The sequence below is a fragment of the Ascaphus truei genome, chromosome 17 (assembly GCF_040206685.1).
Source record: "Ascaphus truei isolate aAscTru1 chromosome 17, aAscTru1.hap1, whole genome shotgun sequence".
Taxonomy (NCBI): domain Eukaryota; kingdom Metazoa; phylum Chordata; class Amphibia; order Anura; family Ascaphidae; genus Ascaphus; species Ascaphus truei.
Genome location: NC_134499.1, coordinates 38662620 through 38678669, shown reverse-complemented (window position 1 = coordinate 38678669; position 16050 = coordinate 38662620). Strand labels below are relative to the sequence as shown.

The window sequence follows — 16050 nt, the reverse complement described above, 5'->3', positions numbered from 1 at the left end:
AGAGGCAAAGGGCTCTGTGTCATTTATATGACACAGCAGTTACAGGAAAGTTAGCTGCAGTATGTGAGAACTATGAGACGGTGTACTGCAGAACAGAGATTGTATTGTGTTAGGGTATTACTTTAAAATGGGAAAGGCATATAATTTAAATGGATCACTCAACTACTAAAGCAGTAACACAGGAGGGGGTATGATGCCTTTTATTGGACCAACAAGTAGTTGATATGTTACAAGCTTTAGTAACCACTCAGGGTCAGGGTTACCCGATGAAGGACCTTGAGTGTTTGGAAAACGTGTAACATAACTACTTGTTGACCAATAAAAGGTCTCATAGCTCCCTCTCCCTCCTGTGTTACTACATGGAAGAAAGGACTGGCACCGCTCCCCACCCTTCTCAACTTGTAAATAAAGCCTTTTTTTCTGTCTCAGATGCACTTGATTGGCATTAATGTCTGCTACATATGCAACTATGATTTTGACCACGTTGGAAAAACGATGGGGTGTTATTTCCTTTATAAATATTCAAGCTCTAAATATAACATATTCTTATATACACAAAAACAATTTTTTTACAATAGAAAAACAAAACTTTGGGGCAAATTCACTTCCCAGCGTTTAAACCATAAAAATCTAAAGCAAATCAGACTCGGTCATTTTGGATGCTCCTGTACAAATATCTTACTGTATTTCTTTCCATTTGAACGAGACCTATTACAAGCAGAAAAGAAAGTTTCCCTTCTGTGGCATGGAATATCTTTGTGAAAATGCTGGAGAATACATGCAGTGTGCAGCATACTTTGATAGGAAAGCATGTAATTTATATTTCTGACATTGTTTGCCATTTATAATTTTACACCACTACAAGATCTCTAGTCCTGATTTATATGTTAAGTGCAGCCATATTAAAGGGGGATTATATATAGGAGCATATAAACTAAGCAGTGCTAAACCATAGCACGCCATGCAGCCCATTCAAGTAAATGAGTCCTGAGATGCTTTACAATGTGTCAGTGCTATGTAAATATGGACCACAACGCATGTAATATAAGATAGTTAGAGACATGTCAACTAAGTGGTGCTAAGCGGTAAAGCACATTGCGGCCCATTGAAGAGAATCGGATTTCTCTGGGCGCGTGTGCTTTCGTTACATCAGCGTGTTTCTGTATCTCATGCCAATCAATCCACTAGAAATGACAACTCAGATTGAATTCACAGTAGGGAAGTGTTTTATTGTACAATATTGTTTTGACTTAAGAGTACAGTATATGTCCTTTAATTCAGCTGTTTATATTTGCAGCCCTGGCTCTGAGTCAGAGTACGATGATTACACACATTTACTTTGCACAGTGTTAGCACTACTCAAAGTTCTATTGTTTGTCCAGGAGATGGAATTCTGGGGAAAACGGGAGTTTCTGCGTGTTAAAGTTATACTGAATTTTCCATCTGAACAATTTTCATGTTATTTTCCCGGAAAACATATTCATTTCTAGTACATATTTATATCGACAAGAAGATGTGTGTGATTTTTTTAATCACCATCTTGTATGTATATTCTTTCCTTCCCCCCCCCTATTTTTTCATTGATAAGCTTCTATCAATGCCTTTAAGACAAGTAATTAAAGATAACCACATAGCCACAAGGAAATAGGAAATGAATAAGAGAGATTTTAAGGAGGGTGGCAAAATGTATTTTATACTGCAGTATCTGCATATTTGAATTGCAATGCAGCAAAAAAGTTCAGATACATATAGACACAAAAGATGGGAGTAGAGCAGAGGCGGGCAACTCCGGTCCTCAAGGGCCACCAACCGGTCAGGTTTTAAGGATATCCCTGCTTCAGCACAGGTGGCTCAATCAGAGGTTCAGTCAAAGATTGGCCAAATCTAGTCCTCAAGGGTCACCAACAGACGAGGGTTTACGGATATCCCTGCTTCAGCATAGGTGGCTCAATCAGTGGCTCAGTCTTTGAGTGAGCCACAGATTGAGCCACCTGTGCTGAAACAGGGATATCCTTAAAACCTGACTTGTTGGTGGCCCTTGAGGACTAGAGTTGCCCGCCCCTGAAGTAGACTGAGTTCTGAAAATAAAACAAAGTGATGCTACGGAGGTTACTGCCGCTCTGGACAAACCAGTGGAATTGGAACCATGAGCCTAAGAATGTCCTACTTTTCCCATTCAAACCAAGGACTGTATTTATTACAATCTTCCTGATGCAAGATTGGCCCAATACTGGTGCTCCAAGTGATGTCAGAACGGGAGCTGGCACAAAGATTACAATGTATCGTTTCATTGGCTGGTTTTGTTCTTTCTTTGTGCAAAGCCAAATCCCAGGGTACAACAAGATGAAATACAATGTTACAATACAATAAATGCATCAAAGACAAAAAAGGAAAGGAACAACTGGGAAAAAATGTGCTCGTTCACTCATTTATGTACCTAACTATTTTGTATTGTAACATTGTATTTTATCGCGTTGTGCCCTGGGATTTGTATTGATCTCTTTTGATGACATGTTTTTCATTATGTCTAATGTTACAAATATAACAGGTTTCACAGTCAGCAGAGTTTTGATGAAATACATCTGCTGCCATGTGTTGCACTAGTATTACACCAGTTTTGCCGCAGTGAGACTTTGGTTGATGACCCCTATGTGCTATTCTTTATATTTAGAATGTATGTAGCCCCTGGGTTTATCCTTTCATTAAGTCTGACCACATTGATGCTGCACTGGGAGACGTTGTGGCAGGGGGGGGCATCTCCTGTCCTCAAGGGCCACCAACAGGTCAGGTTTTAAGGATATTCCTGCTTCTGCACTGACTGAGCCACTGATTTAGATACCTGTGCTGAAGCAAGGATATCCCTAAACAGTGGCGTAGGTAGACATTGGTGGGCCCCTAGCAAAAAAATTACATTGCGTTGGCCACGCATGCGCAAAGATTGGTTGCTGACTGCGCATGCCTCATCAGCGTTTGCCAGTCGCTCATGCGCAAGCGGAAAGATCTGATCGCGCATGCGCATTCGACAAATATGCCAGGACAAATATGGATTGGTCACCCTAGAGAGCGGGTCCCCAAGGGCTTTGCCTGGGCTGCACGGGCTATAGCTGCACCACAGCCCTAATACCTGGCCTGTTGGTGGCCCTCGTGGACAGGAGTTGGCCACTCCTGTTTTATGGTATACAAATATGAAATATACTGGACACCTAACAAGCTCCTATTGAACCCCCAAAATAACCACAACATATATATATAAGCATATGAGTGTCACAGAGGAGTGCTACTGAGCATGGCATTATATATTTAAAACCAGAGACCATACAAATATGAAACACAGAGGTACCCAAATGCTCAAAACGCAAGTCAAAGACCAATACCAAAAATACAGTGCATTATCTTTACTGACACTCACTACAAGTTGAGTATAAGGACAGTATGGAAGATGGCATCAATAAGGCATGTGCGTACTTATGGAGAATGAGAGTGCCAACATGGACTCCGACAACTGAAACATATAAACATCCATGTCTATATTACATTGCCGTTCTAATTGGTTTTATTGCACTTTTAGGTTCGTATATTCACATATCTAATAGGACGAGAGGCTGTATTTGCTGATAACTTGAAATGGATGGCCTGTGCAAATAAAGGTATGTTTGTTTGTTTTCTTGCATTTTTCAACACAGTTATGATACAAGTAGGGTTAAAAACAATGTGTTCTCAATGAAAAATTGATGTTGCTACATTTTGTGTTTTTTTACCATTAAACATTTTCTATACATGTTTGCGTTGTCTGTGTTATATTTCAGAAACAGATAATTTTTAAATCAGTATTCTTATTCCAACAAACTTATCGCACAATCTTATGTGAAATATTGTATGTATTCATCAAGTAACTGTGCAGATTTGTATTTCTGAGTTTTTATTGCAGTTTTAGCAACAAGGAAAAAAGACTATGAGGTGGAAAAGTAAAATTAACAGGCTATTTGTAATACACCGTTTTATTCCTCACTGGACTGACTGGATGCATTAATTAACTGCTGATAAATTAGCATTCTTGTGTGTGCCAAATGTCATATCTAAACTTGGGCATACTGTATGTTTCACTGCACTAGCCTAGATATTTATTTTTTTAAAAGATATACAGTATTTTATTGTCCTTATGTTGCCCCAGCATTGGGCATCTTTCTGTCTGAAATGCCCTGCTAAATTGTAATGTGTTAACTTACTCTTACATCATTTATTTTAATGTGCCATTAAACAATAGAAAAAAAAATATTTTTTAGATACTTTTGTCATGGCTGTTAACAAAACATCATGTACAGTATGTATATATATATATGGGTGTGTGTGTGTGTCTATTAGATGAGGAAAATGCACAAGAACATGATGGAGCTTCATAGACAAAGTTTTATTTTAACATCATCAGGGGTGACAATGAATAAAGAGAAAATCTCTGCAGCTCGGAAAATGGTCATTAAGTGAAAATTGCCAGAGGCTATAAATACTTAACCAGAATGTAATACTGTAAGCCTTACGCTCCAGCCACTTTAGTTACTTCATTTATTTCTTGCATATATCAACCACCCACAGTCAAGCTATCTATAGTGAAGCCAAGCATATACTGTACTGTATCTTTGGGCAAAGAGCAAAGAACTAGCAGAGCTAATCTTCACCTTGGCTCACTGACTCTACTGCAGTTTAATCCTTCAGTGGGTGGGTCAAACATGTTCCTGTCAAAGAGGTCAATGGCCCTAAAATCAATTCTCCTTGCAGTTGATTTCCCCCTTCAGTGCACAGCATCGTTTGTGACAGTCTGCAAGGTTTCCACCTGACTGAGTTGTGGACAGCAACGTCCTTGTCTTGGCAATAGATCACCAGGGAGTATCCTACCACCTTGCACATTTTCTACTATTTTGGCTTCTAATGTGAACACTGTAAGACCTTCTGAGCATGTTTCTCTGTTACATTTGATGCAGAAGTAGGACATATCTTTTGGGAGAGAGTGCTTAATGATGCAAAGCAGCAGCCCATTTTAAATACATTAAAACAATCAAGACCCAGAAATCCCTGCAGAATAGCTTATGAAATGTACGTTCTATTTTGCCAGCATGTTGTAAACAAGTATACTTTTGAAAGTTAAATGAAAAGATTAGGAGATATTGATTAGATCCTTAATTGAACACTGCTAATTCACATAAAGCATAAGACAGATCTTGGGTAATCTCTGCAGTTCTTTGTAAAAGGTTTTCAAACTATACAAATAAACATACTTAAGAACATCAAATTACCTTCTTTCCTTTCTAAATTCCAAGATCTAAACACAAAATATACATAGATACTTTAGTCGTATTAAATATTTCTCTGTGATAAGGGAATATAATCAAAATTGTTGTAGTTATGAATATAGGAAAAAATTATTAAATTAACAATGAAAATATCCATTGATTGACCATATTACTTATTACTACTGTATATATTTTGGCAAGGTCATCCAAAACAGAATACCTCTGAATTTCATAATGCCAGTGGGTGTGCAAACACACATACATAAAGAAACTAGAACTCACTATCTATGCACATACAGGCCTTTAATGTTTAATTATTCATTATTAACTCTTGTTGCTTAATTCACCACCAATATAGGTTTACTTCTTTGCATCCTCTTGACAACAATGGGTCCAATACAACGTTTGCAAAACATTATTGTTTTTCTTGATTGAACACATTCCCCTGTGTGGCTGAATTTGCTGAAAGTAAAACTAAAGCTTAGACTTTACTCTAGAGTACACATATAAATGTGTCAGAAAAAGTGTTCTACTATAGTCTTAAAATAGGTCGTTCCTTCACATCCTTCCATCTCAGACGGACACTATACAGTATATAAAGTTGCAGAAAAAAGGACTCCAAACACAGATTCGCATAGGGGTTGCTGATATAAAGACGACACACAGAGCAGAGGTGTGTCTGTTCCTAATTAAATTCAATTATCTCTACATGGACGTATACACAATAAATAACCTGTCTTGCTTTAGCATCCAATTTAGAGTTGAGTTGAGTTAACATCTGTCCTTAACCAAAGAAATGTTGAAAACCACTGACCTAACACCTCACGTCATCTTGGACATCTTGTAGCTTATTGACGATGATCTATATAAATTCACATTAGAACAGCTATCCCTCCAATAACCAAACTACAGGCAATACTGCATCTTTCTGCTTCACACTGCAGTAGCTATTTCTGTGATCTTCTCTCCACCTGACATCCCCACATGGTGAAGTAGGTATGAAGGGCATTGCTCTCTAGAATTAAAAGATTCCTCAAATCCCCTCAGAATCAACAGGCTATTACTGATACCAAACACAACTCTTACCACTTACAGTAGCGCACTTTTACGGGAGCCGTGGACTGGACCCATGTAACAATAATACCTCCAGAGTGGGATAAAGCTACAGTATGTACAGGAACCAGAACCTCATTATTCAATGTACAGAGCGTGTGTGATGCTTATCACCAATCTGGCTGCAACCATGACCTATGATTGCAAAAGACATTCACATTACACATAACCAATGGCGCTAATCTAAGAGGGATGCCAGGTGTCCGGTATTTGGTTTCTCTATCCAGTAAAAGGACATGTACAGTATGTGTATACTGGTATTATCTCTCTGTACATGTATGTGTATGTCGGTATTATCTCTCTGTACATGTATGTGTATGTCGGTATTATGTCTCTGTACATGTATGTGTATACCGGTATTATCTCTCTGTACATGTATGTGTATGCCGGTATTACCTCTCTGTACATGTATGTGTATACCGGTATTATCTCTCTGTACATGTATGTGTATACCGGTATTATCTCTCTGTACATGTATGTGTATACCGGTATTATCTCTCTGTACATGTATGTGTATGTCGGTATTATGTCTCTGTACATGTATGTGTATACCGGTATTATCTCTCTGTACATGTATGTGTATACCGGTATTATCTCTCTGTACATGTATGTGTATACCGGTATTATCTCTCTGTACATGTATGTGTATACCGGTATTATCTCGCTGTACACGTATGTGTATACCGGTATTATCTCTCTGTACGTGTATGTGTATGCCGGTATTATCTCTCTGTACATGTATGTGTATGCCGGTATTACCTCTCTGTACATGTATGTGTATGCCGGTATTATCTCTCTGTACATGTATGTGTATGCCGGTATTACCTCTCTGTACATGTATGTGTATGCCGGTATTATCTCTCTGTACATGTATGTGTATGCCGGTATTACCTCTCTGTACATGTATGTGTATGCCGGTATTATCTCTCTATACATGTATGTGTATACCGGTATTATGTCTCTGTACATGTATGTGCATACCGGTATTATCTCTCTATACATGTATGTGTATACCGGTATTATCTCTCTGTACATGTATGTGTATACCGGAATTATCTCTCTGTACATGTATGTGTATACCGGTATTATCTCTCTGTACATGTATGTGCATACCGGTATTATCTCTCTATACATGTATGTGTATACCGGTATTATCTCTCTGTACATGTATGTGCATACCGGTATTATCTCTCTGTACATGTATGTGTATACCGGTATTATCTCTCTGTACATGTATGTGTATACCGGTATTATCTCTCTGTACATGTATGTGCATACCGGTATTATCTCTCTGTACATGTATGTGTATGCCGGTATTATCTCTCTGTACATGTATGTGCATGCCGGTATTATCTCTCTGTACATGTATGTGTATGCCGGTATTATCTCTCTGTACATGTATGTGTATACCGGTATTATCTCTCTGTACATGTATGTGTATGCCGGTATTACCTCTCTGTACATGTATGTGTATGCCGGTATTATCTCTCTGTACATGTATGTGTATGCCGGTATTATCTCTCTGTACATGTATGTGTATGCCGGTATTATCTCTCTATACATGTATGTGTATACCGGTATTATGTCTCTGTACATGTATGTGCATACCGGTATTATCTCTCTGTACATGTATGTGTATACCGGAATTATCTCTCTGTACATGTATGTGTATACCGTGTGACAAACGGCTTACTCCGGGGCTCCGTCGTTTGTCCGGGACTGTTTAGAACACGGTCTTTTAGGGTAGGTTAAATGATGAGGCGTCACGTACTGTTCCTTTAAACAGGCTATGCCTGGTTTATTCAGTCCCAGGCACTGAGACTGCCACAGTGCATACAACAGAAAACAGATCAAAACAAAAGCTGCTCACCTGAGCGATAACTTAACTTAGATATCCCTGACTCAGGGTTGGAGGTGGCTTTTCCACTTCCAACATCAAAACACGGTACTTTTGCAGTCTTACACAAATGAACAGAAAGATTGAACCTGTTTGGGGAAGAGGCTTCTCCCCTCTGTAGTTCAGCAGCCTTCCAGCCTCCTGGCTCTTGTGGGGAGACCAGAGCAAACAGGAAATCAGTCTTTCATACCTGATTCCTAATTAGCATGACAGGTGACAGAAATCAGGCAGCAGACAAACTCTGGTCTGGATCTCTCATCCCTCAGTTCCAGCGCTTGCCAAACTGTGGGATGGAGTGTATGTATTATAAGGCTGCACTCCCAGGCCAAACAGGATAGAAACTGTCTAGTATCCTGGGAGCCCTATATACGGAATTTATTACCATCCCCTGGTTTCTGTCACATATCCTCCCCCCCAGCTCAGACCTCGAGGGATGAGCGACCATGGATATTAGGGAGTGCATCCTTGACAACCCGTCAGCATTGCCATGTTTGTGCCCTGACCTGTGTTCCACAGAAAATTTAAAGGGTTGTAGGCTTAGGAACCACCTGGTCACTCTAGCATTCTTTTCCCTGTTTTGACACATCCAGGTAAGGGGTGCATGATCTGTGACCAACCGGAATTTTCTCCCCAACAGGTAGTATTTGAGCATCTCTACAGCCCACTTTATTGCGAGACACTCTTTCTCTACTATGGAGTAATTTTTCTCCTGGGGATTTAGTTTCCTACTTAAATAAAGGATGGGGTGCTCCTCACCTTGAGACTCCTGGGAGAGTACCGCCCCCAGCCCTACCTCAGATGCGTCGGTTTGGACTACGAACTCTTTGGAGAAGTCAGGTGTGACCAACACTGGTTGGGCACAGAGAGCTTCTTTCAGGCTTCTAAAGGCTTGTTCGGTTTCGGGGGACCACTTTACCATTAGCGGTCCTCTTGCTTTTGTGAGGTCAGTTAGTGGGGTTGCCTTAGTTGCAAAATTGGGAATAAACCTTCTATAGTACCCAATTAACCCCAAAAAGGTCCTTACTTGTTTTTTTGTAACTGGCCTTGGCCAATTTTGTATCGCCTCCACTTTGAGTGTTTGGGGTTTGAGTAAACCTCTGCCAATAGAATATCCCAGATACTTGGCCTCCTCCAGACCAATAGTGCATTTAGCGGGGTTAGCAGTTAGTCCAGCAGACCGGACTGCGTCAAGCACAGCTTGGACCTTTGGAAGGTGGGATTGCCAATCTTCACTATGGATTACCACATCATCCAGGTAGGCGGCAGCATACCGAGCATGTGGTTTTAAAATTTTATCCATCATTCTTTGGAATGTGGCGGGAGCTCCATGTAAGCCAAAAGGCAACACCTTATACTGAAAGAGGCCGTCTGGGGTTGAGAAGGCTGTCTTTTCTTTTGCCCTTTCTGTGAGGGGAACCTGCCAGTACCCTTTTGTTAGGTCTAGGGTTGTGAGATATCGGGCTTTGCCCAGTCTCTCTACAAGTTCATCTACCCTGGGCATAGGATAAGTATCAAATTTTGACACCGCGTTTAGTTTCCGGTAGTCATTACAAAACCTTGTTGTACCATCTGGCTTTGGGACTAAGACTATAGGGCTGTTCCACCCACTTTGGGATTCCTCAATTACACCTAGTTTTAGCATTTTTTTAACCTCTAAACTTATAGCCTTTCTTTTGGCCTCTGGGATTCGGTACGGTTTAAGGTTAACTCGGACCCCCGGTTCAGAGACTAGGTCATGTTCAATTACGCTAGTTCTACCTGGCCGTATAGAGAAGATTTCTTTGTTTCTTTTCACTAAATTCTGAACCTCTCGTTTCTGATGAACAGACAGGGTTTCAGCTATGCTAACCTCTGGGTCAGTTTCTTGATTCTCTGACGGACCTGGGGGTACTAGGGTTAACAAGACTTCTCTATCTTTCCAGGGCTTGAGTAGGTTTATATGGTAAATTTGCTCAGGTTTCCTCCTACCTGGCTGTCTTACCTTATAATTTACTTCTCCCACTCTTTCCAAGACCTCATATGGCCCATGCCATTTAGCAAGGAATTTACTCTCCACGGTGGGAACCAGAACTAGTACCCTATCACCTGGAGAAAAAATTCTGACCCTAGCACCCTTATTATATGTATTCCTCTGTGCTTCTTGAGCTTTCTCCATGTGTTCCCTCACTATGGGTAGGACTGCAGCAATGCGGTCCTGCATCTGGGCAACATGCTCTATTACACTTCTGTAAGGGGTAACCTCGTGTTCCCAAGTCTCTTTGGCTATATCCAGTAAGCCCCTTGGGTGTCGGCCATACAATAGTTCAAACGGGGAGAAGCCAGTGGATGATTGGGGAACTTCCCTAATGGCAAATAACAGGTACGGTAACAAACAATCCCAGTTTTTCCCATCTTTATCAACCGCCCGCCGTAACATGCTCTTTAAGGTTTTATTGAACCTTTCCACTAAACCATCTGTTTGTGGATGATAGACTGAGGTTCTGAGATGCTTGATTTTTAGGAGTTTACATAGCTCTTTCGTTACTTGGGACATAAATGGTGTTCCCTGGTCAGATAGAATCTCTTTAGGAATCCCGACCCGGGAAAACAGAACTACTAACTCTTTTGCTATGTTTTTAGCTGAGGTGCTACGTAGGGGAACTGCCTCCGGATATCGGGTGGCATAATCTAATATTACCAATATATGCTGATGTCCTCTAGCAGACTTTATTAGGGGTCCTACTAGATCCATAGCAATCCGGTCAAATGGTACCTCTATTATGGGAAGGGGTACCAATGGGCTGCGGTACGCCTTGAACGGGGCGGTGATCTGACATTCTGGGCATGAGGAACAATAATTCGTAATTTCTGCCAGAACCCCAGGCCAATAGAAGCTTCGGAGAACCTTTTCTTTTGTCTTTTCCACCCCTAGGTGTCCCCCCAATGGATGACTATGTGCGAGGTGTAATACTACGTTACGGAATGTCCGTGGTACCAACAATTGTTTAGTTGTAACTGATTTCCTTTTATCAACCCGATATACTAGGTCGTTCTCTACCTCGAAGTAGGGGTAAGCAAGTGACCTATCTGGTTGGCCAGGAGTACTATTCTGGTCCCGTATATTTCCCCTTGCTACCGCTAATGTGGGGTCCTCCCACTGGGCCTTCTTAAAACTCCCAGGACTGACCTCTATGTCAGCGAGGGTCTTATCCGGTTCTGGGGTGGTAAGTGTCTGCTCAACATCTTGATTTGGGGTATTCCCTACCAAAGTAGTGATGGGGAAGGGAATTTTACAGCACTCCTCCTTTTCCCCCTTCTTATTTGGGCCCTCGTCAACCTCCATTTCTGAAAAAGGGAAAGGATTTGTTTCTTCTAATACTTCATTATGGTCCGCTATTGAACTCTGGGCGCTATTCTGAGCGGGGGACCACATTTTTAGAAAATGGGGAAAGTCGGTCCCTATTAACACATCATGTGCCAGTTTGGGTACAATACCCACCTTGAAATCTAAAGAACCAAACTCTGTTTCAAAAAAAACATCAACAGTGGAATATTCATGATTATCCCCATGTATACAACAAATTGCCACTCTTTGTGAACTGTTTCCCTGTTTCTTCTTAATGGGCAAGAGGTATTCGGACACTAGTGTGACCATGCTCCCAGAGTCAAGAAGTGCCCGAACCCTCTTACCATTAACCTTTACAAATGCCCACAGATGGTTATTCAAGGGGTCCTCTGGGCTAGGGCCCATACATTGGGACAACAGCGAATAAGGTTCCACGCTGTTGCATTGCATGGGCTCATCATTTAGTGGGCAGATTTTTGCTGTGTGGCCCCTCTCATGACAATTTACACATTTAGGTACATAGTCTGTGTCCCACTTAGAGCCTTTTCCCGGCTCCCCATGTTGGCTATTGCCCTTAGTGTGCGAACCACTGTTGCTGGTGCTGCGTGAAGGTGGTCGCCGCTCTTCAGCGCCCCTTAACCCCGGTACCCTTTTACCGTCTCTGGAAGAGTCCTGGAACCTCGGGTAGTGGGGTTGCTCCACGACTGTGGGTTGCGGGTGCTCTTCTGCTGCATTGTACCTTTCTACGAGGGCCACAAGCTCATCCGCATTGTGGGGGTCACTCCGACTGACCCAACGGCGTAAGGCAGAGGGAAGTTTCCTCAAGAACTGGTCCATGACCAACCGTTCCACGATGTGGCTGGCTGAGTTGATCTCGGGTTGTAGCCACTTCCGGGCGAGGTGGATGAGGTCATACATCTGGCTTCGGGTGGCTTTATCCATCGTGAAGGACCATGCGTGAAACCTTTGGGCGCGAACAGCCGTGGTTACGCCGAGGCGGGCGAGGATCTCGAACTTCAATTTTGCATAGACGTTAGCTTCGGCTGGCTCTAGATCAAAGTAAGCCTTCTGGGGTTCGCCGCTTAGGAAGGGTGCGATTAGACCAGCCCACTCAGCTTCTGGCCATCCCTCTCTCTGTGCCGTGCGTTCAAACGTGAGAAGATAGGCTTCCACATCATCCGAGGGTCCCATCTTCTGAAGGTAGTGGCTTGCCCTGGTCATTTTCGGTACTGGGGCTGCCGCTGCCAGTGGAAGGTTACTGATAGTCCCCCTCAGGATCTCGAGTTCCTGCTGTAAGCCCTGAGCGAACCGCTGTTGCTCCTCTCTCAGCAAGCGGTTTGTCTCTTGCTGGTTTGCATTCGCGTTTTGCAGGGCTTCATTCGTCTGTTGCTGGTTTGCATTCGCCTGTTGCTGGTTGGCATTCGCCTGTTGCTGGTTGGCATTAATCTCTTGCTGGGCTATTAGCAGCTGTTGATGGGCTGCATTCGTCTGCTGCTGGTTTGCATTAGTTTCTTGCTGGGCTATTAACAGCTGTTGCTGGGTTTCATTCGCGTCTTTCTGGGCAGCGACATTGCGTACCAGCGCACCCACCACGTCTTCCATCTTGTTTGCAGAGGATGAAAAAACCTTTTTTTTTTTTTTTTTTTCAAAGTTCTTCAACCCGCAGACCCCCTAGTGTTCTGCCCGCATTCTCCACCATATGTGACAAACGGCTTACTCCGGGGCTCCGTCGTTTGTCCGGGACTGTTTAGAACACGGTCTTTTAGGGTAGGTTAAATGATGAGGCGTCACGTACTGTTCCTTTAAACAGGCTATGCCTGGTTTATTCAGTCCCAGGCACTGAGACTGCCACAGTGCATACAACAGAAAACAGATCAAAACAAAAGCTGCTCACCTGAGCGATAACTTAACTTAGATATCCCTGACTCAGGGTTGGAGGTGGCTTTTCCACTTCCAACATCAAAACACGGTACTTTTGCAGTCTTACACAAATGAACAGAAAGATTGAACCTGTTTGGGGAAGAGGCTTCTCCCCTCTGTAGTTCAGCAGCCTTCCAGCCTCCTGGCTCTTGTGGGGAGACCAGAGCAAACAGGAAATCAGTCTTTCATACCTGATTCCTAATTAGCATGACAGGTGACAGAAATCAGGCAGCAGACAAACTCTGGTCTGGATCTCTCATCCCTCAGTTCCAGCGCTTGCCAAACTGTGGGATGGAGTGTATGTATTATAAGGCTGCACTCCCAGGCCAAACAGGATAGAAACTGTCTAGTATCCTGGGAGCCCTATATACGGAATTTATTACCATCCCCTGGTTTCTGTCACAACCGGTATTATCTCTCTGTACATGTATGTGCATACCGGTATTATCTCTCTATACATGTATGTGCATACTGGTATTATCTCTCTGTATATGTATGTGTATGCCGGTATTATCTCTCTGTACATGTATGTGTATGCCGGTATTATCTCTCTGTACATGTATGTGTATACCGGTATTATCTCTCTGTACATGTATGTGTATACCGGTATTATCTCTCTGTACATGTATGTGTATGCCGGTATTATCTCTCTGTACATGTATGTGTATACCGGTATTATCTCTCTGTACATGTATGTGTATACCGGTATTATCTCTCTGTACATGTATGTGTATACCGGAATTATCTCTCTGTACATGTATGTGTATACCGGTATTATCTCTCTGTACATGTATGTGTATGCCGGTATTATCTCTCTGTACATGTATGTGTATGCCGGTATTATCTCTCTGTACATGTATGTGTATGCCGGTATTATCTCTCTGTACATGTATGTGTATATTGGTATTATCTCTCTGTACATGTATGTGTATACCGGTATTATCTCTCTGTACATGTATGTGTATACCGGTATTATCTCTCTGTACATGTATGTGTATGCCGGTATTATCTCTCTGTACATGTATGTGTATGCCGGCATTATCTCTCTGTACATGTATGTGTATGCCGGTATTATCTCTCTGTACATGTATGTGTATTCCGGTATTATCTCTCTGTACATGTATGTGTATGCCGGTATTATCTCTCTGTACATTTATGTGTATACTGGTATTATCTCTCTGTACATGTATGTGTATACCGGTATTATCTCTCTGTACATGTATGTGTATGCCGGTATTATCTCTCTGTACATGTATGTGTATGCCGGTATTATCTCTCTGTACATGTATGTGTATGCCGGTATTATGTCTCCGGACATGGTAACCAATAGCGGGATTACCCCTGATAAGGGATAGAATGGGGCTGCTGCTATGGGGCTGGGCAGCTTCCTTCATCCTGATTGGCTGCTGCTGTGTAATGCAGCCAATCAGGATGGAGGTGGCAGGAGCCTGGGGGGTGGGGCCAAAGAGCAGAGGAAAAGCACATAGCAGAGAGAGGTGAGTCTGTGTGTCCTGTGTGTGTGTGTCTGTGTGTGTGTGTGTGTGTGTGTGTGTCTGTGTGTCCTGTGTGTGTGTGTCTGTGTGTGTGTGTGTGTGTGTGTGTCTGTGTGTCCTGTGTGTGTGTGTGTCTGTGTGTGTGTGTGTGTGTCTGTGTGTCTGTGTGTCCTGTGTGTGTGTGTCTGTGTGTGTCTGTGTGTCCTGTGTGTGTGTGTCTGTGTGTGTGTGTCTGTGTGTCCTGTGTGTCTGTGTGTCCTGTATCTCCTGTGTGTCCTGTCTCGTGTGTATTTGTTCTGTTTTGTCCTGGTGTGTGTGTGTGTATTTGTAGTGGGGGTGAGAGAGGATGAAGGGAGGAGGGTGAGAGAGGATGAAGGGGAGGGGGGTGAGAGGATGAAGGGAGGGGGGATGAGAGATTATGAAGGGAGGGGGTGAGAGAGGATGATGGGAGGGGGGTAAGAGAGGATGGAGGGGGGTGAGAAAGGCTGAAGGGAGGGGGGTGAGAGAGGATGAAGGGAGGGGAGGTGAGAGAGGATGAAGGGAGGGGAGGTGAGAGAGGATGAATGGAGGGGAGATGAGAGATGTTGAAGGGAGGGGGGATGAGAGAGGATGAAAGGAAGGGATGAGGATGAAGGGGGGAGGTGAGAGAGGATGAAGGGAGGGGGATGAGAGAGGATGACAGGAGGGGGATGGGAGAGGATGAAGGGAAGGGGGATGAGAGAGGATGAGGGGGGGTGAGAGAAGATGAAGGGGGTTGAGAGAGGATGATGGGGGTTGAGAGAGGATGATGGGAGGGGGGATGAGAGTGGATGAGGGGAGGGGTATGAGAGGACGAGGGGGGTGGGAGGGTGAGAAAATAAGGGGAGATAGAGAGGATGAGGAGGGGTGCACCAATCTTGGAATTTGTGGGAGGAGCATTAAGATCAGTATTGCTCACCATGTACAGTGTGACTGCAGGTCAGTTATTTATAAATGATCTGACCATTACGTCATTTTTTCTAAATTTCACTCCAAGCG

The 16050-nt window shown here is 42.9% G+C and overlaps 1 protein-coding gene across 3 annotated transcripts in view; it reads left to right on the top strand.

The window, feature by feature from the left end:
* CACNA2D3 (calcium voltage-gated channel auxiliary subunit alpha2delta 3) overlaps positions 1-16050 on the top strand; it is a 597478-nt gene that overhangs the window by 338335 nt on the left and 243093 nt on the right. For all 3 annotated transcript variants that reach the window (XM_075574868.1, XM_075574867.1, XM_075574869.1), the window contains exon 12: positions 3569-3647. In XM_075574868.1, coding sequence (XP_075430983.1) covers positions 3569-3647 — 79 coding nt within the window. The remainder of the gene's footprint in view (positions 1-3568; positions 3648-16050) is intronic.